Here is a 27,148-nt window from a genome sequence, read left to right as displayed (position 1 = left end):
CATTGTCATCGTAGCGGTGATTTGTCATTGTCATCGTAGCGGTGATTTGTCATTGTCATCGTAGCGGTGATTTGTCATTGTCATCGTAGCGGTGATTTGTCATTGTCATCGTAGCGGTGATTTGTCATTGTCATCGTAGCGGTGATTTGTCATTGTCATCGTAGCGGTGATTTGTCATTGTCATCGTAGCGGTGATTTGCGTGGGCTTGGTTGTCACGTTTTTGCCGCAAGTTCCCCAAATCGTGTTTGCAAACAGAAGATAAAATTGTACTCTTATGAAAGAGATAAATGGACTAGGAAATAACTGGGGACATTCTGGTGCCCTTTTGTATCATATAGCTCTACAACTTTCTCACAAGGGTTAAAAAAAAAAAAGTAGCAAGTGGCCCAGTGAGTAAGGCACACAACGCCGTGACTATTGATGCTGAAAATAGTAACTGGGACAGCTACTTGCCATTCTGGAGGACCTAACGGACGAGAAAAAAAGCGTTATACCTAATGTACTCTAGATTTCAAGCTCTTTCCGAAAGGGACTTTACCCGCAAACAGATCCACTTAAATCGCTGAAAAATGCAGACTCACATGGTTTAACTTTTAGCATCGCACACCTTACAGTCTGGCTATTTAGAACAAAACAGTGAGAACCAACGTCCTGACGTATATGAATAACAATAACGAATCTAAACTCTAGATGTTAGATATGTGTATCTACATATAATTTTCATTATTTTATTGTCTCATCGCTGAAACATTTGGGTACCAGAATGGCGGGGTCTTTTTCAATCAATCAATATGAGGCTTTTATCGCGCGTATTCCGTGGGTACAGTTCTAAGCGCAGGGATTTTTAAAAAAAAAATTTATGCAATTTATATCGCCTACATATTCAAGGCGCAGGGATTTATTTATGCCGTGTGAGATGGATTTATTTTTTTTACACAATACATCACGCATTCACATCGGCCAGCAGATCGCAGCCATTTCGGCGCAAATCCTACTTTTCACGGCCTATTATTCCCAGTCACACGGGTATTTTGGTGGACATTTTTATCTATGCCTACACAATTTTGCCAAGAAAGACCCTTTTGTCAATCGTGGGATCTTTGGTTTAAACTGTTTTATTCAACGTTTGTGCATTATTTACAAAAAAACCGCATATAGAGTAAACAACAACAAGCATAACGCTTATAGTGGTGTTTACAGTTTTCTAGATAAATACATATAAATGGCGGCTATTGTACAGTTTAAATAAAAAGCAAGCAAACATGAAAAGAAAATGGAATGAAAATTGTACATCAAAACAAAAATCCGTTTAAGAATACATGTATAATAGTGGGATCTTTAACGTGCACACCCCAATGTAGTGTACACGAAGGGACCTCGGTTTTTCGTCTCATCCGAAAGACTAGCACTTGAACCCACCACCTTGGTTAGGAAAGGGGGGAGAAAATTGCTAACGCCCTGACCCAGGGTCGAACTCGCAACCTCTCGCTTCCGAGCGCAAGTGCGTTACCACTCGGCCACCCAGTCTCTTTTTCACGGCACAGTTGTGATACGGGGTTACGAAATGAGACTGTAACGAGGTTACACTACAGAAACAATGGTTCCTTTTTAGATGTCACAAATCATTCTCTTCAACAAAATTTAGCACTTTTTCTCAGGGATAGGCATCGCGATCTTTTTTTCTTTCTTTCAGTTTTACACACAGAGTATTTGTTAACTGAGAGTCTCTTACCTGTAATAGGTCACAGAAAAGGGTGATCCTAATGTCAGCCCATTATAAGTATTCTTCACTTTGATTCCGTGTGTACTCGACCCAAGCAGAGAACATGTTGATGGTGTTTGAAGAGGCCTCCTCTCGGTACGCGGACCACGATTGAGAGATGTTCAATTATGAAATATCAGCGGTGTGCCTCCTGTTGATATTAATTTTGGTCGTGTTCTGTATGCATCTAATTATTTCAATGTAAATTTCTTTGTGAAGGTTAGCTATGTGTCTACCGTGGATTCTTTTGATTTCTTTTTCTGCCCGAAGAAACATTTGATTTATTCTTTGTCTTGTCGTGTGCACGTGTGAGGTTCATCTTTTTTATTTAATTCCTCACACACACACACACACACACACACACACACACACACACACACACACACACACACACACACATATATATACGCGCATACGCGCGCACACCCCCACCCCCCCCCCCCACCCACACACACATATATATATATACACACACACACACACGCACACACACACACACACACACACACACACACTATCTCTCTCTCTCTCTCTCTCTCTCTCTCTCTCTCTCTTATACATTTTATTTTATTATTCTATGTTGCCAACCCGGCCGACCACTACCATTTTCTCCCTACGCATCCATCCTTCCATTTACATCAACTATTGGAATGTGTGATAGTACTACATGCATGCATCATGCATTCGAATAGAAGAAGAACAAGTCGCGTAAGGAGAAAATACATTTAGTCAAGCTGTCGAACTCACAGAATGAAACTGAACGCGCTGCATTTTTTCAGCAAGACCGTATACATGTACTCGTAATCCACCGTTCGTGGCAAAGGCAGTGAAATAGCGCGGTAGTGGTTGCGCTGAGCAGGATAGCACGCTTTTCTGTATCTCTAATCTTTTTTTGTTTTTAACTTTTTGGGCTTGTTTTTAATCCGAACATATCATATCTATATGGGTGTTTTTTTTATCAGGAACCGACAAGGAATAAGATGAAACTGTTTTTAAATCGATTTCGGAAATTTAAATTTAATCATAGTTTTCATATTTTTAATTTTCAGAGCTTGTTTTTAATCCAAATATAACATATTCATATGTTTTTGGAATCACAAAATGATGAAGAATACAATGAAATTAATTTGTAAGCCTCCAAGCTGAAATGCAATACCAAAGTCCGGCCTTTGTCGAAGATTGCTTGGTCAAAATTTCAATCAATTTCATTAAAAAAAATGAGGCCTCAACGTTTACAAAAACCCGGATATGACGTCATCAAAGACATTTATGGAAAAATTGAAAAAAACATGTCTGGGGATATTATTCCCAGAAACTCTCATGTAAAATGTCATAAAGATCAGTCCAGTAGTTTACTCTTAATCGCTCTACACACACACACTCACACACACACACACACACACACACACACACACACACACACACACACATACACACACACACACCACGGCCCTCGTCTCGATTCCCCCTCTATGTTAAAACATTTAGTCAAAACTTGACTAAATGTAAAAACCACACAAACGTAAAGTGTACAGATAAGTATACACCTCCAGAGCGTTGCTCATTTTCAAGTTGTGTTTGTTCGTAAAATAAAAGAAAAAAACCCATCAGAATTAAAAACCGTATTCATTCAGAAACGTAGGTCGACAAAAATGAAAACCATACGCAAAAAAGGCCCACAAAATACGCTTGTCATTTCACCACACAGTCCTATCTTTTAATTTCGTTCGTCCGTGCAAACACTCGTCTATCGGGATCCATTCGTGCTCGCTTTTAGCTTAGTGTCAGTGTTAGCACAGCATCAAGACAACATTGTTCTTCTCTTCAACAGAAAGTTCCCGCTGTTGTGAAAGATGGTAATTTCTTTGCGTTGGTTGGAGAAAAGTATACGTATGCAGATATCATATTTTGATAAGGAATGTCTGTGCGTGATATATCAACAAGGGATTGCATATCGTGACGACTCGAGTACATTTTTTTTTTATTTTTTTTATCTCTCACGAACGTTAGATCTACTGTTCCAGACAGCCATAAACAAAGCATGGACGATTTCTTTGAACAAAACATTCTGGAAGGGTGAAGAATCAAAAGACAATAAAGGGTAGTCATTGGTGATTGTCTTCAAAACACAATTTACACCAGTTCAACGACATCGTGGTCTCTGAAGAGGCACGACCAGCAAACAATCCCGAGAGCCTCGACATTTTCACATCCAAAAAGCGACACCTAACTGAGCTAAGTTTAGTTTGTGTTCATTGTCTTATCTCCAACTTCACAGACTACTGGTCGATGTAGCAGGGGATGTTTCCGACTTTCGTTTAATCCACGATTAAATGTTCTAAAAATCAACACCTTCTTGATTCATGATTTTGGAACAATAGCAGGCTATCTATTACGGGTATCATGTGGAAGGGTGAACACAGAAAAGTCACGCAGCAGACAACCAATCTCTACCGAACGGTCTTCTTTTCGCCCGTCCTGCTCTCACCCAGTTTATACACACACACACACACGCACGCACACAGACAGACAAATAGACAGAAACACACTCACAGACACACAGACGCACACACAGACACACACAGACACACACAGACACACAGACAGTCTCACACACATAGACAGACTGATAGACAAACACATACATACACCCACGCACGCGCGCAGCCCCCCATCATACACACGCTGCTATCTTAATGTTGTAGGCCTTCTGCTTATTGTTGTTACAGTAATGTGATTTTTTCAGGTTATTTGATCGCTCCGGTTTTAATCTGACAGTACCTCGAAGAAAGATGCATGTGTTGAGAAACTTCCCTCAAATTCTCAGCTGATGATGCTGTTTGTACGGTCATGTTTTTAGTAGCTTTTTTCACGTTAGTTACACAACTCATGACTGAAATAGAAATAGAAAAAAAACACCGAAAGGACTTGCAGTTGACACACTGGGAACAAACTCTTTATTTCAAGAGAATCCAAACACTGCATGGCAATATGATATGTGCAAAGTTCATTTCCGGTGGCCCTTGACCCCCACGCAAGCTCTGCGGGTGCTGGCCGGTTTCTGCTGCAGCGCTATTTTTAGCTCCGTGGGCGGCTCTCGCGCAGAGAGGAGGGTGGTATTTTAACCGGGTGGCTGCGAGCCGGGTGGCCAGAAGGACGGGTGGATCAGTTCCTTGTCGTCTGCTGTCACACTTCAAGCGTCAGGTGGGTGCTCTGCCTTATACTAACTATAGTGCTTAGCTTTTGGGAGGCGATATGTGCTCTGTCATCTTTTTTTCTCTTTTGTTGTTGGTTTGTTTGTTTGCTTGTTTGTTTGTGAACTGCTGAATGACAATTACATCTTTATCTTGCTGTGAAAGCGGAAGTGCAAATCAGGCTGCTAAACTCATCGTTGCAATGTTAATAAAGTAAGTTTTAGTCTTTGTCATGGTTGTCAAAAAGCAGAAAGATGGTTACGGTATGGATAATCTGAGTGGATGCCTTTTTAACAGCAATATCGGGGTGAATTCCCAGCCTTTGGTAATGATATATTCTGCGTTTTTAAGCAGAATAGAAAGAAAATAATGAAATGGCGAATAAAGAAAAATTAAAAACATTGAATTTTCACACGTTTGGTCCTCTTTCTCATATAACTGAATCTGCATCTTTTTGTGTGATTTTTCGTGATAAATTAGATCGCTGATAACAATAATAAATAAGGAGAAATTATAGGGTGAAAGGAAAGAACATTAATAAGAAAGGAAATTTAGACCAAGAAGCAATAAGCATAAAATTATACCAATGTTTAACACAAAAAAGACCAGCTCCTGATTTGAAATTCTGTGGTAGCGAGGTCTGAAGAAGACTGTCAAATATTGATTCTGGAATAACTCTGCCAAGCGTGTGAGGTTGTTGACGTCGTTGTTTTTAGTGGGTTTTTTTCATCGTCGTTGATGTCCGTCAGCTGTTTTATTCATAAACCTCAGAGATCCATAATAGAAACTTGTCATATCACACAAGTATTTATCTTTTGCTGAATAGTAAAATTAATTGTCATCAGTTGTAATCTTTGGAGATTATGTGGTTTTTAAAGCAATGAACATGAACAAAGGATGCCGAATAACGTGCAAGAAATCCATGTTGATTCCATACTACGTACTTTTAACATGTCAAACATCAGAATGCAAAGGAGCATGGTACCCAGGCTGGTCGATATTTCACTCAGAACATACGAAATGTACACAGATTGTGTAGAGGGTAGGAATACATACTTGTAAGCAAAATACATTTTTCAGCTTTTGTAACTTCCCCCCCCCCAAAAAAAAACAAAAAAACAAAAAATAAGAAGTTTGTATGTACCTAGATTGGATCCTGTGAAGTCCCCCAAAATTAAACATGTACAGCTTGGCGACGGTTTTCATCAGACAGTACGTAACAAAGTTGTGAAAGTAGTCCCCCTTTTTGCAAACAATCTCAAAATTCGAAAGATCATTACATCAGTTTTCCTATAACGATGGCAGCGGGAGACGTTTTTCCTTCCATCACAATAGTACCTCTCCGAGACTGGTTTGCCGGCCATGGGGGGAAAAATGAGCTGCAGAATGCAGCAGTAAAATGACTTTTTGATTGACATTTCGACCTTTTTTTCTTTCCATGTGTTTGTGATGAGTGAATGGATAGATAGATAGATAGGTAGATTGATAGATAGATAGATAGATAGGTAGATAGGTAGATTGATAGATTGATTCATTCATTTATGTATTGATTAATTGATTGATTGATTCATTCATTCATTCATGTATTCATTCGTCCATTCATTTAATAATGGCTGGTCGATCGATTAGTTGGCTGATCATTTAATGGATAGATTAATTCTCTTTTTCAATTTGTTTAATCTATCAAAGATACCTTCTTTCCCATGTGTATAAACCGTCTTGCAAATCACAAAATATCTTTTCAGCTTTTCTATTGGAAACGAGGATCGTTCTACTCCGACATACATACTATATACCCTAAGTGCACCGCCTGTGTAGAGACTGTCCTTTAAAGTCGGCACCGCAGTGTTTATTTTGTATACAACGCAATGCATTTTTGTTAATATTCTTTATGTAAACGCAGACACTGTTTCATGTGTCGTCACTAATTCCTTGTGTCCACCGGCGTAAATACACTTAATGTTACCAAAGGACGGGGACAGATATTGACAGAGGGGTATGTGCAGAGCTGTTACATTGACAGAGAGATCTTTTCTTTCTGACTCCGTCTTACTCACACTCGATGAGTTGCCTGTGTTGCGGGAGGAGACTCCAAGCAGCCTGTGTCTTCAGTGTGACCCCGGCGTGTGACCCTTTATTCCCTCCATACATATGGCCTGAGGTAGCTTGCCCGCTAGCTGTTGGTCTTACCCATCCCCCGCACTCTCGTTCCTTTCAGGTCGCGTTTGAATAAACATAAGCATGGCGCGAGATATACCATCCATAGAAATGAGATGGGAGTGCGACATATCCCCGGCCAGCGCAAATTAAATGTCTTGCATATTGGCAGAGCGACAGGTTGAAATAAGAATGACAACGTCCTGCAAATAATATGAACTTGCCGCCCCGTGCTGTTTCAATATACGTACGAAGTTGGATAAACATTTTCTTTGACTTACCATGAAGCTGACACTGGCCTTCATTTCAAGTCTTTCCGTTTCATATGACTGAATTGTATCTTGTTCCCTTTCCTAGTGTTCCGTCTCAAATGACTGATTATCTTCTTCCCTTTCCTAGTGTTCTGTCTAAATGACTTTCTTTTCTTTCTTTATTTGGTGTTTAACGTCGTTTTCAACCATTCAAGGTTATATCGCGACGGGGGAAGGGGGGAGATGGGATAGGGGAAAGGGGGGAGATGGGATAGAGCCACTTGTTAATTGTTTCTTGTTCACAAAAGCACTAATCAAAAAATTGCTCCAGGGGCTTGCAACGTAGTACAATATATGACCTTACTGGGAGAATGCAAGTTTCCAGTACAAAGGACTTAAAATTTCTTACATACTGCTTGACTAAAATCTTTACAAACATTGACTATATTCTATACAAGAAACACTTAACAAGGGTAAAAGGAGAAACAGAATCCGTTAGTCGCCTCTTACGACATGCTGGGGAGCATCGGGTAACTTCTTCCCCCTAACCCGCGGGGGGCGTCTAAATGACTGATTATCTTCTTCCCTTTCCTAGTGTTCGGTCTCAAATGACTGATTATCTTCTTCCCTTTCCTAGTGTTCTGTCTCAAATGACTGATTATCTTCTTCCCTTTCCTAGTGTTCTGTCTCAAATGACTGATTATCTTCTTCCCTTTCCTAGTGTTCTGTCTCAAATGACTGATTATCTTCTTCCCTTTCCTAGTGTTCTGTCTAAAATGACTGATTATCTTCTTCCCTTTCCCAGTGTTCCGTCTCAAATGACTGATTATCTTCTTCCCTTTCCTAGTGTTCTGTCTAAATGACTGATTATCTTCTTCCCTTTCCTAGTGTTCTGTCTCAAATGACTGATTATCTTCTTCCTTTTCCTAGTGTTCCGTCTCAAATGACTGATTATCTTCTTCCCTTTCCTAGTGTTCTGTCTCAAATGACTGATTATCTTCTTCCCTTTCCTAGTGTTCTGTCTAAATGACTGATTATCTTCTTCCCTTTCCTAGTGTTCCGTCTCAAATGACTGATTATCTTCTTCCCTTTCCTAGTGTTCTGTCTAAATGACTGATTATCTTCTTCCCTTTCCTAGTGTTCTGTCTAAATGACTGATTATCTTCTTCCCTTTCCTAGTGTTCTGTCTAAATGACTGATTATCTTCTTCCTTTTCCTAGTGTTCCGTCTAAAATGACTGATTATCTTCTTCCCTTTCCTAGTGTTCTGTCTAAATGACTGATTATCTTCTTCCTTTTCCTAGTGTTCTGTCTAAATGACTGATTATCTTCTTCCCTTTCCTAGTGTTCCGTCTCAAATGACTGATTATCTTCTTCCCTTTCCTAGTGTTCTGTCTAAATGACTGATTATCTTCTTCCCTTTCCTAGTGTTCTGTCTAAATGACTGATTATCTTCTTCCCTTTCCTAGTGTTCTGTCTAAAATGACTGATTATCTTCTTCCCTTTCCTAGTGTTCTGTCTAAAATGACTGATTATTTCCTCCTTTTCCCAGTTTTAGAGATATGGTGAACTAAATGTACGATTATTCAACTGAAAATTAAGCGTTGGAGATTGGCATTAGCCCTCGTCAGCTACAAATACTTTGTTTTCGGTGGTTTTGCAGAGAAACCTGTGAAATATTTGAATGTTTGTGTTCTTCACCTATTTCGAGAAATGTTGAAGGTACTTTGTGCTAATGCAGTAATGGAACATCTACTGGTATGATAGTTTTCTATCAAAGAACAATGCCTCATTTTATTTTATTTTATTATGTCAGCTTCATCGACTTGCATTTTATTTCATTCTATCTTATTTGTTTTCTTTTTTATATCGTCATATTTTGATAATTTGGAGATGTGGACAGAAACGTCATTTTACAAACGATTTGTCTTTTTTCGGTTCGCAGAATGATTGGTCACGTGGTGGGCGTGGCTTTCCTCGTTGCCATGGCAACATGCCAGGACGCACACTGGAAGATGGACATGATAATGATGTAAGGTTACTCCTCCGTCTCTCTGTCTATACACACACACACACACACACATACACACACGCACGCACGCGCACACACTCACACACACACACACACAGTATCTTACAATCGTACCTCTTCCCCCAGGAACGGGACGCAGCCCAACCAGTTGTTGCAGCAATACCGGAACTCCAGCCAGGCCCAGCAGGCAGACACCAACAGAGACAACCGGATTGACACCAACGAGTTCGCGCAGGCACTCTATGCCCAGGCTGATGTCAACACAGGTAAGTGAAACCTCCACTTTCAGACTACCAGATATCTGCGAACAGTACATCTTAAACAGTAGGGAGGCTTGACATAGAGGTGAATTTATCCACTTTAAAAATGGAGGCGGGTGAAGTAGGAGAAGGGATGGGGGAAGGGGTGGGTGGGGGGGGGGGGGGATGGGGGCGTCGTACAAAGTGTTCCTCTCTTCTGACTGTGTCTTGCTCATGATCTCGCATTTCCCTCCCCAAACCTCCGCCCGTCTGCTGGGTTACCATGCTCGCCATTTTTCCAGATAGAGAGTTCTTTAATTGCTACACAAGTGCTGACGGCAATCTGTAATTCCCTCTTGTTTCAAAATGCATTTCCTAAGTGTTTAGATTGCGTTTGGTTGATTGATTGATTGATTGATTGATTGATTGATTGATTGATTGATTGATTGATTGATTGATTGATTCAAGTCCAAATCCCTAAACAGAGAGACTGCTTCCAAAATTCAAGATGAAAATAACAAGAATTGCACAAACCCAAAAATTACACAAACTGAAAGACCGTTCGGTCGATATAACTGTGACTGTAACGTATTTTCGTCAATAGCAACGTTACAACAACTCACCTTTCTTGTTCTTTGAATGTGAACAACAATTGCACGTTATTGGAACGTTCAACTATTGACAAAACAAACCGAGCGATCCCTTGTTGCAGACGGCCGTGTGGACCAGGCGGAGTTCCTGGACGACTACCGACGTCGCTTGCCCTTCATGCCCTCCGAGGTGCTGGTGGTCATGTTTGACCTGCTGGATGACCTCAACCCTGACCCCAACGTGCCCGTGCCGGCCAACTTCACGCCCCCGTGCAACCCGCAGGTCAACGTCTTCAGCAACGTGGCGGACTTCGGGGACGGTGTACTGAGTCAACAGGATGTCTCCATTCAGGTCTTCACAGAATCCAGTGAGTGTGTTGCTATGGCTGTACCTTAACATCGCCTTGGGCGAATAAAAATGTCTTCTTCGCCCGCCTGCTTGGCGACCTCAAAATTCATTGACCATAAAGCCGCAAACGCAACACTGTTAATCGGACCGGCCGGCGAGCAAAGAGGCTTTCGCGTTTTTGTCTCTTACTGGACGCCATCTTTGGGCGCCATGTTCTCGCGTCGCACGAGACTACCTCTTTTTCTTCCAGCAGCAGTCCAAACTTCGAACTTTCACTGACTTTGTACACGCGTTTGAGCAACAATGTAGAGATTTCGCGACGCTTTAACTAAACCGCCGGAGAAAAGACGTAAACCAGACGATGGAGAGTGAGTTTGTCACACAAAATACAGTTTGCCCCAAAAGTCAAAACGACGGTGAAAAGCGTCAAGGAAAAACTGGCGCAGAACGAGATTGGCTTGTGTTTGACGAAACAAAGAAATGCCTTGCACATGGCATCGACCCCACGCAAACAGAGACAGGCGGCGTATATTATCAGTGTTTGTGTTAGGATCGAACAGATTCACACTTGAAAATAACCAGGACCACGAACGGTCTGTTCCTCACACTGCATCGTCTTAGATAAATGCTGCTCAGAAAAATCCGTGTTAACAGTTGTTCATGCTGTTGTGTTTGTTTTGTTACTGTAACTAGTGTGTGTGTGTGTGTGTGTGTGTGTGTGTGTGTGTGTGTGTGTGTGTGTGTGTGTGTGTGTGTGTGTGTGTGTGTGTGTGTGTGTGTGTTTTCAATAATGATGAAACTGAAGAATAACGTTCATGTACGTCATTCGACGGTGATGCTGCTGATGATTACTAGAATTACTCTAGGGATCGGGTTCTGAGTCAAAAGGCGACGCCATTTATTTGATTACTGACCATTGGCGTCATACCAATCGTCATGCAGGACACCACCCAGCAAAATGTGTATGTGTGGTTTGGCTTGGTTGGTTGGCTGGTAGGTTGATGAGTTGCTTGCCCGCCATGTTGCTTGTTTACTTAGGCTGTCGGGACCCTAGATCACTGCTAATTTCTTAACATGTATACAGTTGTGCTTGCAATCACTATACGAAATTTATTCTTTTTTTTTCAGACACCCCAAGCGTTGAAGATTTCCAAAAGGCCTTGAACGTTGTAAGTTGAAAGGTTTGGATATCTTCTTAGAACGCGAGTTTGCATAGACTCTTTTGTCACTCATTCCTTTCCTACAAAATTCATTACTTATTTGGCACAAAACAATCAGGGATTCTGAGCTAAATGTAATGAAAGTTTTAATCCTAGACAAGTGCAACGTCACTGATAGTTTCATAACGGTAGAGTTGAATTGTTCAATAAGTGTTAAAAAGGTGGATGGGGCACGTTTATTATGGAATGAACTTTTGTATTCATAGTTGGCTGCCTTGGTACGGTTGGTCAGAACAATTGACCTACAGTGTATTCATAGTTGGCTGCCTTGGTACGGTTGGTCAGAATAATTGACCTACAGTGTATTCATAGTTGGCTGCCTTGGTACAGTTGGTCAGAACAATTGACCTACAGTCTATTCATAGTTGGCTGCCTTGGTACGGTTGGTCAGAATAATTGACCTACAGTGTATTCATAGTTGGCTGCCTTGGTACGGTTGGTCAGAATAATTGACCTACAGTGTATTCATAGTTGGCTGCCTTGGTACGGTTGGTCAGAATAATTGACCTACAGTGTATTCATAGTTGGCTGCCTTGGTACGGTTGGTCAGAACAATTGACCTACAGTGTATTCATAGTTGGCTGCCTTGGTACGGTTGGTCAGAACAATTGACCTACAGTGTATTCATAGTTGGCTGCCTTGGTACGGTTGGTCAGAACAATTGACCTACAGTGTATTCATAGTTGGCTGCCTTGGTACGGTTGGTCAGAACAATTGACCTACAGTGTATTCATAGTTGGCTGCCTTGGTACGGTTGGTCAGAATAATTGACCTACAGTGTATTCATAGTTGGCTGCCTTGGTACGGTTGGTCAGAATAATTGACCTACAGTGTATTCATAGTTGGCTGCCTTGGTACGGTTGGTCAGAACAATTGACCTACAGTGTATTCATAGTTGGCTGCCTTGGTACGGTTGGTCAGAATAATTGACCTACAGTGTATTCATAGTTGGCTGCCTTGGTACGGTTGGTCAGAATAATTGACCTACAGTGTATTCATAGTTGGCTGCCTTGGTACGGTTGGTCAGAACAATTGACCTACAGTGTATTCATAGTTGGCTGCCTTGGTACGGTTGGTCAGAACAATTGACCTACAGTGTATTCATAGTTGGCTGCCTTGGTACGGTTGGTCAGAACAATTGACCTACAGTGTATTCATAGTTGGCTGCCTTGGTACGGTTGGTCAGAACAATTGACCTACAGTGTATTCATAGTTGGCTGCCTTGGTACGGTTGGTCAGAATAATTGACCTACAGTGTATTCATAGTTGGCTGCCTTGGTACGGTTGGTCAGAATAATTGACCTACAGTGTATTCATAGTTGGCTGCCTTGGTACGGTTGGTCAGAATAATTGACCTACAGTGTATTCATAGTTGGCTGCCTTGGTACGGTTGGTCAGAATAATTGACCTACAGTGTTTTCATAGTTGGCTGCCTTGGTACGGTTGGTCAGAATAATTGACCTACAGTGTATTCATAGTTGGCTGCCTTGGTACGGTTGGTCAGAATAATTGACCTACAGTGTATTCATAGTTGGCTGCCTTGGTACGGTTGGTCAGAATAATTGACCTACAGTGTATTCATAGTTGGCTGCCTTGGTACGGTTGGTCAGAATAATTGACCTACAGTGTATTCATAGTTGGCTGCCTTGGTACGGTTGGTCAGAATAATTGACCTACAGTGTATTCATAGTTGGCTGCCTTGGTACGGTTGGTCAGAACAATTGACCTACAGTGTATTCATAGTTGGCTGCCTTGGTACGGTTGGTCAGAATAATTGACCTACAGTGTATTCATAGTTGGCTGCCTTGGTACGGTTGGTCAGAACAATTGACCTACAGTGTATTCATAGTTGGCTGCCTTGGTACGGTTGGTCAGAACAATTGACCTACAGTGTATTCATAGTTGGCTGCCTTGGTACGGTTGGTCAGAACAATTGACCTACAGTGTATTCATAGTTGGCTGCCTTGGTACGGTTGGTCAGAACAATTGACCTACAGTGTATTCATAGTTGGCTGCCTTGGTTCGGTTGGTCAGAACAATTGACCTACAGTGTATTCATAGTTGGCTGCCTTGGTACGGTTGGTCAGAACAATTGACCTACAGTGTATTCATAGTTGGCTGCCTTGGTACGGTTGGTCAGAACAATTGACCTACAGTGTATTCATAGTTGGCTGCCTTGGTACGGTTGGTCAGAATAATTGACCTACAGTGTATTCATAGTTGGCTGCCTTGGTACGGTTGGTCAGAATAATTGACCTACAGTGGAACCCCACTTTAATGCCATCCACTTTAACATTCTTCCCCTTTTAAAACCGTGCTTTCTCAGGTTTGTGGAGGTCAACCTCTTTAAATGTACCTCCAATTTAAGAATCCCCCCCCCCTCTTTTTTTTAAGACTCGATTTTCTCAGATGTTTGGAGGTCTACAAAGAAGAGATCCACTGTATTGCAAACCCCAACAAACCCCAACAAACCCCAACAAACCCCAACAAACCCAAACAAACCCAAACAAACCCAAACAAACCCCAACAAATCCAAACAAATCCAAACAAATCCAAACAAACCCAAACAAACCCAAACAAACCCAAACAAACCCAAACACACCCAAACACATCCAAACAAACCCAAACAAACCCAAACACATCCAAACAAATCCAAACAAACCCAAACAAACCCAAACAATCCAAACAAACCCAAACAAACCCAAACAAACCCAAACAAATCCAAACAAACCCAAACAAACCCAAACAAATCCAAACAAACCCAAACAAACCCAAACAAACCCAAACACATCCAAACAAACCCAAACAAACCCAAACAAACCCCAACAAACCCCAACAAACCCAAACAAACCCAAACAAACCCAAAGTGAGCGGATGACAATGTCTTCTATTTTCAGTGGGTGGAGGCGGCAGCCAAGAAGGTTCACATGTCAAAATCCAGACCCTTCCTGTGAGTTCTCATTCCTTTCATCGCTTACAAATAAACGGGTGTCTGTATCACACCGGTACAGTTACTCTCTGGCCATATCCTATAGCGGTAAACACTGCCAGTTGTTCAATGTGAATTGTCCGAATATTTTGATTAATATGTTAATCAACGATTAGAGAGATGCTATGTATTAAATGAACAGGATCAATGTTTGTAAAACACAAAAATGAAAACGTAAATCTCTGCCCAAATGCCAATGGTTGTTTAATTCAGCATCACGCAACATAATTCACATTTCACCACACAGACGAATTCCGGACATAACTGTGTCGGGTATGTATGGGTTGTGAAAGAGTGAGGCAAGCTTTCTACACGTGCTCCTTGTCGACGTATTTCAGACACACCCCTTGCTAGTCAATAGCCTATAATGTCACATTGAAAAGTTTGCCTCAATGACAGCAAGAGTATTTCCTCTTTTCACAACCAACCCCAAACAGTTATTACCGGAATGTCTCTATTCCTTTCATTGCACGACAAGAAAGCAACATCGTGCTTTGATCCATGGAGTTTCAGGATGTTTTTTGTGCGTGTCTGGTTTTGTTGTTGTTGCATCTTTGGTGTTATATTATTGAGGCGCAACTCTGCCACAGCGTCAGCGCTGGAACATTCTTACATAGTTATTTCCGAACATCGTTTATATCTTGTGAAGGCTTTGCTGCCTTGATGTTTGCTAACTGTACATACAATGGTCTTTCAATGCCCCCCACCCCCTGATTTCGTTGTAAAGTGGAGTATTCTGTTGTTGTTCATAACTCATAACTCATAACATTTTATTGATCCAACAAAGGAAATTAATTTAGTCATCAGCACATATAGGTCATTAATTAATAACTATAAAAGAATAAAAGAAGAAAATTCATAAAACCCATGATATAAAAATACCCTTTTTTCTTGCACACCTGACACACCGACACACCAATACACATGCATACATGCCTACATACATACCTACATACATACCTACATACATACCTACATACATACATACATACATACATACATACATTGTTGTTGTTGTTGTTGTTGTTGTTGTTGTTGTTGTTGGTGTTGTTTTTGTTGTTGTTGTTGTGATTGACCGTCATGACTGTGCGCTGTGTTTCAGTGTGGGCAAGCACTACGATGTGGAGTATGACTTCGATCTATTCTTCAGTCACGTGGACGCCAACAGAGATGACGTCATCACTACTGACGAGATTGCCGCAGAGATGAGTCGATTTTCTTCAACTGGTAAGGCATTAATATTTCTGCACAACGATCCCGATTCGGCCTTTTGAGAACAGGATTGAAAGAAGAGAGGATTTATTGAATTCATCTACCTTTTTTAAATAACAAAACAGAATTCTTGAACTCATTCATTTTGACAGAGAATAAAGGGGTCGTTTGTTACTGACATCGTCCAAAATACTTGTAAACACATGTAAAAAATAAAAAAATAACATAAAAAAAATTAACAAAACTCTATAGCCAGGCTAGACAACTACATGTATGTCAATCTGCTTAAAAAAATTCCAATTTCTTTGCGCAATAATCAGCCAGGCTTTGTATATAGGTATTATAATGTGCTCCAGCGGAAGGACGATCTCATTCCACACATATACAAACACCGTTAATTGTGGACGATTCCATACATGTACACATACTGGTAATAATGGGCGATAATGGGCTGATGGTTTAGGCAAAAGCACGGTATCTTATGGTGTACCCTCAAGTAGAGAACGTTGTGCTTCGTTAATGTATTACTGCTTTCTTTGTGATTGGCTGAGGTGTTGTTGTCATGTGTTGCGCGTGCTCAAGGCAGTGTCAGTCGCTCGGACTGGGTGTCACGCAACACGGAGACGTACGGTCAGAACCGCTTGGTTGCCATGGTGTTGTTCGACTACCTGGACGACAACAACGACCTGACGCTCAACGCTGATGACGTCAGGACGATCATCATGTGGGCCGACGCCAACCGTAAGTCAGATAATATTCGTGACGTCAACTGAGCCATACTTGACCCAATTGTTTTCAACTCATTTTTGCTTGGTGCTCTTGTTTGTCTAAGTATTTCGGTTATGGATTGTAATTTAAGTTGCTGAACGTGACAACACCAGTGATTAGAGGGCGTTGGTATTATCACTCTGTGAAATTTCGTTGCAAAGAAAGCAATGGTGGGATTTTCAGCTAATTTTGTTTTTGAATCATTTTGAACATGTTTCTCCATTTTCTTCCAGATTTGTGTTATATATATTCAAAATTTAAAAAAATAACGTTTCTTTTTCAAGTCGGTTTCACTTCTGACAACAAAATGTAAATTAGATATATACGTACTAGATGTTTATTTGATACATTGCAGACGACGACCGAACGACCAAACAGGAACTGTTCCGATTCATGCAGAGGGTGAGTTACTGTTGGTCATATAGAAACAACAACAACAACAACAACAACAACAACAATATTGTCCGTTTTACAATGGAATTAATATAAGGCGGGGGGACACTAAAAGGCCATTGTATTTAAACAGTTAGCAAACATCAAGACAGCAAAGCATTCATAAGCAATATTTAACTATGTTCGGAAATTACTATGTGAGGATTTTCAATCGCTGTGGCAGAGTTGCGCCTGAGAGAATGCTTGAAAATCCTGACAGAGTTATTTCCGGAAAACGTCAAATGTGTATTAAAGGGTTAATGCAATTATTATCATAGCCTCAAGGAAAGTAGGGTCACACGGTGTTTGGTGTTTCCAGAAAGACAAGACGATTCGCCGAATGCTGGGTCTGCCCATCAAGCCTTTTGTGTACGACTGCCCCGACCCCGTGTGGTAAGCTTTCACAGTTAATTATCACTACGACCATACTTTTATTCCCTGACACTGGCTGTAGGGAGCTGTTGTTTACTCAATATCCCTGAAAAGGAAAGTTGTCTTGAATAGAATATTAAAGTTAAAAGAAGGGGAGCCTAGGGACGACATTGTTTGAAACTGTAACCACGTCGTCTTGGTCAATACAGGAGTACAGTATTGTTTGGGTCTTTTTAATCTAAACAACGAAGTGACTGTGGTAAGATGAACAAAGTTAAAAAAAACCAAAGGAATACTGTACTCACCAATACAAGAACGAGACAAGACGGTACGAATTTTCGCTTATGGAAGCTTCATCAGGAAAAACAAGAACACAAAAGACAACAAAAAGCAGACGCAACACGGAACGAACAAGGTTTGAAAGAAAATGGAGGGGAAACACGCAAAAAAGGGAAGGAACTCTAGGAACGGAAATGAATGAAAGGGGAGAGAAGTGGTTGGATGATAGCAACAGTGAGTCGATTTTACCATACACTGTAACCATATTTGCAATTGAAGTTGACATGATGATGATGATGATGATGATGATGACGACGACGACGACAACGATGATGATGATGATGATGATGATGATGATGATGACGATGATGATGATGATGACGATGACGATGACGATGATGTCGACAGGAATGACGATGACGACTGCGAAGCGGTGGTTGACGCGACGCTGATGACAATGGACGCGGACTACAACTTTGACGGCAACGTGACGGTGATGGAGATGAAGCAACAGCTCATGAGCATCGACCACAACAGTCAGTATAGAGATTACTTTTCTTCTTTGCTCTCATACACTCTCAACAGAAGTGTTCCACTTTTGAACACATCTCTGTAACAAGTTTTGAACACATTGTAACTTAGTACATAAATAGTTCTACTTGCAAAAGCTGCACACAAAATACATTAATTTTTACTCGTGTTCAAATGGTAAACACTAGTGTTTACTCGTGTTGTTATATTCTATATCGCAATGTGTTCAAAGCTTGTAACAGTAATGTGTTCAAAATGTGAACACTTTTGTTTAAGCCTGTCCTTGACTGGGCGATGTCCACTCCGGCACGGTTGGCCTAGTGGTAAGGCGTCCGCCCCGTGATCGGGAGGTCGTGGTTTCGAACCCCGGCCGGGTCATACCTAAGACTTTAAAATTGGCAATCTAGTGGCTGCTCCGCCTGGCGTCTGGAATTATGGGGTTAGTGCTAGGACTGGTTGGTCCGGTGTCAGAATAATGTGACTGGGTGAGACACGAAGCCTGTGCTGCGACTTCTGTCTTGTGTGTGGCGCACGTTATATGTCAAAGCAGCACCGCCCTGATATGGCCCTTTGTGGTCGGCTGGGCTTAAGCAAACAAACAAACAAACCACTACGCGAAGTAGAGTTTTCGATAAAAAGACATCGCGAAATGTTTGCGAAGTCGAGGACCGCCTTTAGAGTGTACATTTTGATCCAGAATACAGTGTATGAACCCCCTCATCTGTTGATGTTGGTCAGTAGAAAGACACTCGTCACCTAGCTGCAGCAAATGAAGATCAAACAATGTTCTCACCACCATTCTCACACGGCGAACCATGCTCAACATGCATGTATCGATCATACGTGAGACAGACTAGTCATGTCACAACTAGACCATATACTCACATGTGTGTATACCATGTAAATGAGGTCATATCAAAATACTGTCTGCCAGAGACCTAATTTTCCCCTAACATGTGTGTTTATCATGTAAATGAGGTCGTGTCATACTACTGTTTGGCAGAGGCCAAATGTTCAACTAATCATGATGACAAAAGCACAGAGACAAACGTAATTTCTGTGTCCTTTTTCCCGGCGGGAGACCTGCCGTTAAAATGTGCGAGGGAGTTTGGTCAGTGTAAAATTGTGTAGTGTTAACTAATCTTGTTCAGTGTAAATGTGTAGTGTTAACTTGTTCAGTGTAAATGTAGTGTTAACTTGTTTAGTGTAAATGTGTAATGTTACCTTGTTCAGAGTAAATGTGTAGTGTTAACTTGTTCAGAGTAAATATGTAGTATTAACTTCTAAGTAAATGTGTAGTGTTAACTTGTTCTGAGTAAATGTGTAGTGTTAACTTGTTCAGTGTAAATGTGTAGTGTTAACTTGTTCAGTGTAAATGTGTAGTGTTAACTTGGTCAGTGTAAATGTGTAGTGTAAACTTGTTCAGTGTAAATGTGTAGTGTAAACTTGTGGTCACCACAGTGGACGGCAAGGTGGACCGGGTGGAGTTCCTCAAGTTCGATGCTGAGCGCTACTCGGTGGACATGGCCGCTGCTGACCTCGAGTTTGACGCCATCGACATGGATGGGGACGGCTACTTTACATGGAGGGACTATGAGAGACACTTCGTCAGTGAGTTCTGATTGGTCCAGCCGTGTTCATTGTGTTTTATTGTTGTTGTGTTTAGAGGTAAAGACTAGATCTTGACAGTAAAATATATTTCGTCATTCCAACTCGGAATGATCATTCAGTCCTGAAGGAGCGACAGAGAGAACTTCGTCACGTTCATAAGAAAAACACCTAACTCAAGTGTTAGGCATTTCTGCAGTGAGACTGCAGGGGGAGTTACTGGAAGTGTACCTGTCATGTGTTAGAGAGTACAAAATCTCAGACCATCAGAAACCATTGCCACGATTACGTAAGCAAAACTGCCGTTCTCGTTTCTGAGTTAGGCACTTTTCTGTTTTGATATTTAGAGAGTTGTTTGGAAAATGGGAAGGTATGAAAACGCTTTTGCAGTTGTGCTTATTGAAAATGCTGCTATCAACTCTTTTTGACCGCTGGAGATAGGCAGTGTGCAACTTATACCTAAACTGAGACAGGCAGATTGCTCACAAACCAAACAAGTGTTTTACGTTTTTCTCAAATGCATGAAAAATGACATAGGCAATTATATCTTGTGAGCGTGACGACTTGTTAATGCTTTGGTGGTTTTAAGAGAGAGAGAGAGAGAGAGAGAGAGAGAGAGAGAGAGAGAGAGAGAGAGAGAGAGAGAGAGAGAGAGAGAGAGTGTGTGTGTGTGTGTGTGTGTGTGTGTGTGTGTGTGTGTGCGCGCGCGTGTGTGTGTGTGTGCGTGCGTGCGTATCGCAATTTCTGTGTGTCCTACGCTCCTGAATCATGTCTTGAACCCTTACCTGATAACTACTGTGTGTTACGTGTAATAACAACACTGATTGACATGAAGTGTGTATGTCCGCCAGACGACACTCAGTGGATGTGTGCCTGTGAGTACCGCCTGTCCGCCCTGGCCACAGTACGTGCTGCGAGACACCTAGCCAAGGAGAGACAGGTCAGCACACACTTTGTCTGCTTATTCTTCTGGAGCTAGCTTTCGGGGCGCGTAACCATTAATTGTAGCGTATTCCATGTTCAACAGTGGTTGGATTATAGTCAGATAGAGTTGTCATTCCTTTCTATACAAATAACAGTTGGCGTATCCATATTTCAAGTTCAGAAGTGGCTTGTCTATTAAAATGATACTGTAAAATACAAGTTCCGTAGATGGTTAATACATAGCATCCAGAGTTGTCTATATTTATAGGCACACATATTGCATCTTTGTGTTCCCCTACATTGGGTGTGCACGTTAAAGATCCCACGATTGACAAAAGGGTCTTTCCTGGCAAAATTGCTTAGGCACAGTTAATAATTGTCTACCTATACCCGTGTGACTTGGAATAATAGGCCGTGAAAGGTAAATATGCGCCGAAATGGCTGCAATCTACTGGCCGTATAAAATTTCATCTCACACGGCATCACTGCAGAGCGCCTAGAACTGTACCCACGGAATATGCGCGATATAAGACTCATTGATTGATTGAAATCTTTAACTCGTCTTGTGCATTTACTGACAGTTCTACCAGGCCAAAACAGACTGACATGGTCTGCAAAACTTAATTTGAACCGACCAAGCTGGTACAGATAATTATAATCTATCGTTCCTGTGTCAACATTTCTGTGTGCTCTAGGGTTGTGTTTTCTTTTTATTGCAACTCCTATCTGAGCGTTTTATGGGTTTTTTGCTGGTCAATATACGGATTAATTAACGGGTATGTATTTTGCTCCTGTGATGTATGTTGTAAATTATCTTCATCACCAAACCCCAAGTTGACCCCATCTGATGAAACAGTAGCGCCTGATGTTAACTGGGCGATGTCCACTTCGCGAAGTCTATTTCATGGAGCTCGCTGCACGAAGCTTTGGCACTGAGATTTCGTCTTCGCCGCGAAGTCATCTTCAGGCTCTATTCAAGACCGCCTTAAAGCCGAACATCCGTCTCGAGGGCATAAAGCCTTGTCACAGTAGAAGGCCACAGAGCTAGATTAAAGCCGAACATCCGTCTCGAGGGCATAAAGCCTTGTCACAGTAGAAGGCCACAGAGCTAGATTAAAACCGAACATCCGTCTCCAGGGCATAAAGCCTTGTCACAGTAGAAGGCCACAGAGCTAGATTAAAGCCGAACATCCGTCTCCAGGGCATAAAGCCTTGTCACAGTAGAAGGCCACAGAGCTAGATTAAAGCCGAACATCCGTCTCCAGGGCTTGTCACAGTAGAAGGCCACAGAGCTAGATTAAAGCCGAACATACGTCTCCAGGGCATAAAGCCTTGTCACAGTAGAAGGCCACAGAGCTAGATTAAAGCCGAACATCCGTCTCCAGGGCATAAAGCCTTGTCACAGTAGAAGGCCACAGAGCTAGATTAAAGCCGAACATCCGTCTCCAGGGCATAAAGCCTTGTCACAGTAGAAGGCCACAGAGCTAGATTAAAGCCGAACATCCGTCTCCAGGGCATAAAGCCTTGTCACAGTAGAAGGCCACAGAGCTAGATTAAAGCCGAACATCCGTCTCCAAGGCATAAAGCCTTGTCACAGTAGAAGGCCACAGAGCTAGATTAAAGCCGAACATCCGTCTCCAGGGCACAAAGCCTTGTCACAGTAGAAGGCCACAGAGCTAGATTAAAGCCGAACATCCGTCTCCAGGGCATAAAGCCTTGTCACAGTAGAAGGCCACAGAGCTAGATTAAAGCCGAACATCCGTCTCCAGAGCATAAAGCCTTGTCAAAGTAGAAGGCCACAGAGCTAGATTAAACGTTGCAAGCAAGTAGTCCAGACACGAAAAACACTTCACCCGCATACCAGCCGGTGTTGGCCTTTAAAGCTTCCCCCTTGGTTTCTTTATGACCCCCCCCCCCCCCTCCCCTGTATCTTTACGGAGAGATTATTTGTATTCAGCAAGATCATTGGCTATATAAAAAATCTTATTTGTTAGTTCATTTATTTTAATCTAAATAATGTTTTAGTCTTCCGTTTGTCTTCATGTGTATGCGTCACCAATGACATTTGACAGATTGGAGATGATAAAGTTAATTTCAGCCCCAAAGTCCAACAAATGGTGTATTCGCTAGTGATTCTGAAAAGTTACTAGCCAGAGAGCAAACTTTACTAGCCAAACCAACAATTTATTTCAGCAACTTTACTCGCATTTGGCGAGTAGATGAACATTTCTACTCGCCACTTTCAGGTCTGAATGTGATTTGCTTTGAATTGTTTCAGACGAAGATGGACCTGACCCGCATGAAGTACATGGTTATGATGAACGAGGGTCTGCGGACCATGGAGACGGACCACCAGCAGGCTCACGGGGCCATGGGTACGTGGCAGTGGCGGACCATGAACGGTCGGCCCGCAAAGGGTGGCTGCACAGCCTGTAGCCCTAAAGACAACTGGGGCATGACGGGAGAGATGAAGGATAACGACAAGCTGAGTGACGAGGAACACAAGATGATGCAGGTAAGGGTGGTCAAGACTGTTCTTCTTGATGCTGTTGTTGACCAAAAGAACACAAGACAAGACATGACAAGACAAGACATGACAAGACAAGACAAGACATGACAAGACATGACAAGACAAGAGAAGACAAGACATGACAAGACAAGACATGACAAGACAAGACAAGACAAGACAAGAGAAGACAAGACATGACAAGACAAGACAAGACATGACAAGACAAGACATGACAAGACAAGACAAGACATGACAAGACATGACAAGACAAGAGAAGACAAGACATGACAAGACAAGACATGACAAGACAAGACAAGACAAGACAAGAGAAGACAAGACATGACAAGACAAGACATGACAAGACAAGACAAGACAAGACAAGAGAAGACAAGACATGACAAGACAAGAGAAGACATGACAAGACATGACAAGACAAGAGAAGACAAGACATGACAAGACAAGACATGACAAGACAAGACAAGACAAGACAAGAGAAGACAAGACATGACAAGACAAGAGAAGATGAAACAAACGATTCGCCGTTTTCCCGACACGTTGATTTCCGTTTCCCCTCCTGAATGTTTACCTCTAGGATTACTTTCTCTCTCGCTGTCTCTCTCCCACTCTTCCCCCCCCCCCCCCTTTCTCTCTCTCACTCACACTCACTCTCTCTCTCTCCCATACCTGTCAAGCTCTTGTGGACTCTCACCATAAAATGTTGCTAACACAACCATACGTTTGCACCAAAAAGCATAAGACAACGTGCAAAACTGCAGAAGTCGTTAGATTAATCACCACAAGAACTAAATACATGCACACATACACACACAAAAACAAGAAATCAGCCTTATTTCACACATAAGAAAAACAAACTTTTCTCAACAGAGAACTGCACTATTTTATGTAATTTTGAAATGCAAAGCATGTTTAAATGTAAATTTATTGTACCCAGAATCACCTAAATTGGACAAAGACAGTACACTTTCAACCAGACACAAATTTAGTGATTTACACCCCTCACACGTTTGTTCCCAGAATGCACAAAAACACCACTTGATAGTAAAGGCACAAGACAAGTGTGTTTTAACAACATTCATTCATTGAGCACAGTGATTCAATCATGAATGGAAACCCCCACCACAATGTGCAAAAGAGAACATTTGATCCAAAGAGAACATGTAAAACACACAAGTTACAAGCCAGAAACTCATGTGTGTCTCAACAATCAAGGACAAATACCAGATCAACAAAAATATGACATGTAAATGCTTTAGTTTGAGGTCGCGCATGTTTTAAAAACAAGTCGTATATGATCGGTTGTGACAAGACATCCGGTGCCAACTTTCGCTCTCTACCTCTTCGAAAATGCATCATAACGCCCTTATTTTTATGTATATGGCTTCACACTAGGTACAACGTGAGAAAATACTGTGTAGATACTAGAACAACAAAAAATATTACATGTAAATGCTTTAGTTTGAGGTCGCGCGTGTTCTAAAAACAAGTCCGACATGATCGGATGTGACAGGAATCCGGCTACTTTCACTTTCGATCGCTAGCTCTTCGAAAATGCATCACAACTCCCTTAGTTTCGTTTCTATTGCTTAAAACTTCGTACTACGTGAGAAAATACCTGGAAGATAACGAGAACAACAACAATAGTACATGTAACTGCTTTAATTTGAGGTCGCGTGTGGTCAAGCGTTGTCGCACAGTACTCATTCAGATCGCGCTGACGGTGTGCACATGCGCGTTGCCTTGTACTTCCGCCGGATCAGTTACCGCGAGATTTTTTAGCTGTTACTTTGTTCTCGGACGAACCTTTGCGATCTTTTTTTTATTTGACCAAATTGTTTTGTAAAAACCGTAAGATCTTCGGCATACGCCGTAAGACTTGAAAAACATCAAAATTCCGTAAGAATTACGCGAAAAACGTAAGACTTGACAGGTATGCTCTCCCACTCCCCCTCCCCCCCCCCCCCCCCCTCTCTCTCTCTCTCTTTGAGTCTCTCTCTCAATGTGAGTGCGTGCGTGCCTACGACAGTGTTAATGTGAGCCCATGCGGGGCCAACGTACGTAGCGGCTTAAAGTCTTCGCTGTTCTGCAAGGCGTTGAAGATGAACATTAACAATGTCACTGTATGCATATTGTATGTTGAAGCTAAACATTAACAATATGACTGTATGCATAATGTATGTTGATGATGAACATTGACACTGTGACTGTATGCACGACATAATGTATGTTGATGATGAACATTGACACTGTGACTGTATGCACGACATAATGTATGTTGATGATGAACATTGACACTGTGACTGTATGCACGACATAATGTATGTTGATGATGAACATTGACACTGTGACTGTATGCACGACATAATGTATGTTGATGATGAACATTGACACTGTGACTGTATGCACGACAGATGATGATGGAGGCGATGCAGAAGATGAACATGATGCAGCACTGGGGGCAGCGCGACGCCACCTGGCGGATGATGCACCTCCTCATGCACGCCATGCAGATGATGCAACAGCAGGCCAAGGGCGACAACCAGGCCATGCCCGGGGTGAACGAGATGGCTGAGTGGATGACGTGGACGATGAACACCATGAGGATGGACAACCACAAAGCCATGGGTATGGTTCAAGGTCACGGCTCGGTGTGGGGGGTCATGGGTGAGATGGAGGGTCAGGGTCAGAAGAAGGAGGGGGAGGAGAAGCAGGGGATGAGCTGGCCAGCGTGGATGGAGTGGCAGCCGGAGGGAGGAAAGAAGGAGGAGGAGGAGGAGGAGGAGAAGGGAGCCTTTGACAAGTTCATGGACTGGTACAAAGAGGAACAAGAGAAGAAGAAGATGGAGAAGGAAGAGAAGAAGAAGGAGGAAGAAGACAAGAAGATGCAGGACATGAAGAACGAATGGCCGCAGTGGCAGAACTGGCAAGGCTGGCAGGGCTGGCATCCCAAGAACAGCCAGGACCCCCAGGAGGAGAAGGAGGAGAAGAGCGAATGGGAGAAGTTCATGGCGTGGCACGCGCAGCAGGAGAGGAAGATGTAGGAGCAGGGGAAGGAGAAGGAGACTCACGACTCCTGGCCTCGCTGGATGCAGTGGGGACCTTGAACTTGACCTTGACAGTGGGGACCTTGAACACACCTATTTGCCGTCGCTGTCTAGCTTATACGCATGTTCACGATTCTTTTCTCACATAATTATTTTTGCGTAGATTTTGAGCATATGATAACTCTGCATTCATCTTCATTTTTGGTCGCCTTTATCAGTTAATTTGTTGACAAATCAAAACGACTAATAATGGTCTAATAAACGGCCCTCAACAGATTAGAATGATGACCTGTGTCTCTTATCAGTGTCATACAATAACTTATTAATCAACTTCTAGAAAGTGCAAATCGCACGAGATTGTTTTAATTCTGTTCCTACTCAGTTACAACCAAATATCTCAATATGTTCAATCTGATTTTCTGTCATATGCGATTTCGCTGCTTGTGTCAAATTGTGTCCGTTATTAAAACTGTGAGTTTGTACCAGAATTGTCTGTTTTTCTTCGAAACGTGCATAAAAATGCGCACGCGCGCTTGTGTGTGTGTGTGTGTGTGTGTGTGTGTGTGTGTGTGTGTGTGTGTGTGTGTGTGTACTTATGGTGGTAAATGTGGGTGCATTCTATAACTCTGTGTCAATCTCTTTTTACGTGTATGTCTGTTGAACCGTAT

General features: G+C 42.0%; 1 protein-coding gene across 1 annotated transcript; it reads left to right on the top strand.

Moving 5' to 3' along the window:
• Positions 1-4,844: 4,844 nt before the first annotated feature.
• On the top strand, positions 4,845-26,962 carry LOC138976776 (uncharacterized). The gene is made up of 15 exons (XM_070349666.1): positions 4,845-4,967; positions 9,310-9,396; positions 9,523-9,662; positions 10,348-10,593; positions 11,703-11,743; positions 14,692-14,744; positions 15,886-16,010; positions 16,578-16,736; positions 17,119-17,165; positions 17,515-17,588; positions 18,255-18,382; positions 19,839-19,988; positions 20,837-20,925; positions 23,188-23,424; positions 25,848-26,962. The coding sequence occupies exons 2-15, from the start codon at positions 9,311-9,313 to the stop codon at positions 26,475-26,477; spliced, it is 2,205 nt and encodes a 734-aa protein (XP_070205767.1). The 5' UTR covers positions 4,845-4,967; position 9,310; the 3' UTR covers positions 26,478-26,962.
• Positions 26,963-27,148: the final 186 nt, after the last annotated feature.

Source organism: Littorina saxatilis, linkage group LG9 (assembly GCF_037325665.1).
Source record: "Littorina saxatilis isolate snail1 linkage group LG9, US_GU_Lsax_2.0, whole genome shotgun sequence".
Lineage (NCBI taxonomy): Eukaryota > Metazoa > Mollusca > Gastropoda > Littorinimorpha > Littorinidae > Littorina > Littorina saxatilis.
This window is presented reverse-complemented; position numbering and strand designations above follow the sequence as displayed.

Excerpts from the sequence above, each read along its gene's own strand:
- LOC138976776 (XM_070349666.1), top strand. The coding sequence starts at position 9,311 with ATGATTGGTCACGTGGTGGGCGTGGCTTTCCTCGTTGCCATGGCAACA. Across the intron at positions 11,744-14,691 it reads TCCAAAAGGCCTTGAACGTT|TGGGTGGAGGCGGCAGCCAA; the intron begins GTAAGTTGAAAG and ends TTCTATTTTCAG. Across the intron at positions 16,011-16,577 it reads GAGTCGATTTTCTTCAACTG|GCAGTGTCAGTCGCTCGGAC; the intron begins GTAAGGCATTAA and ends CGCGTGCTCAAG.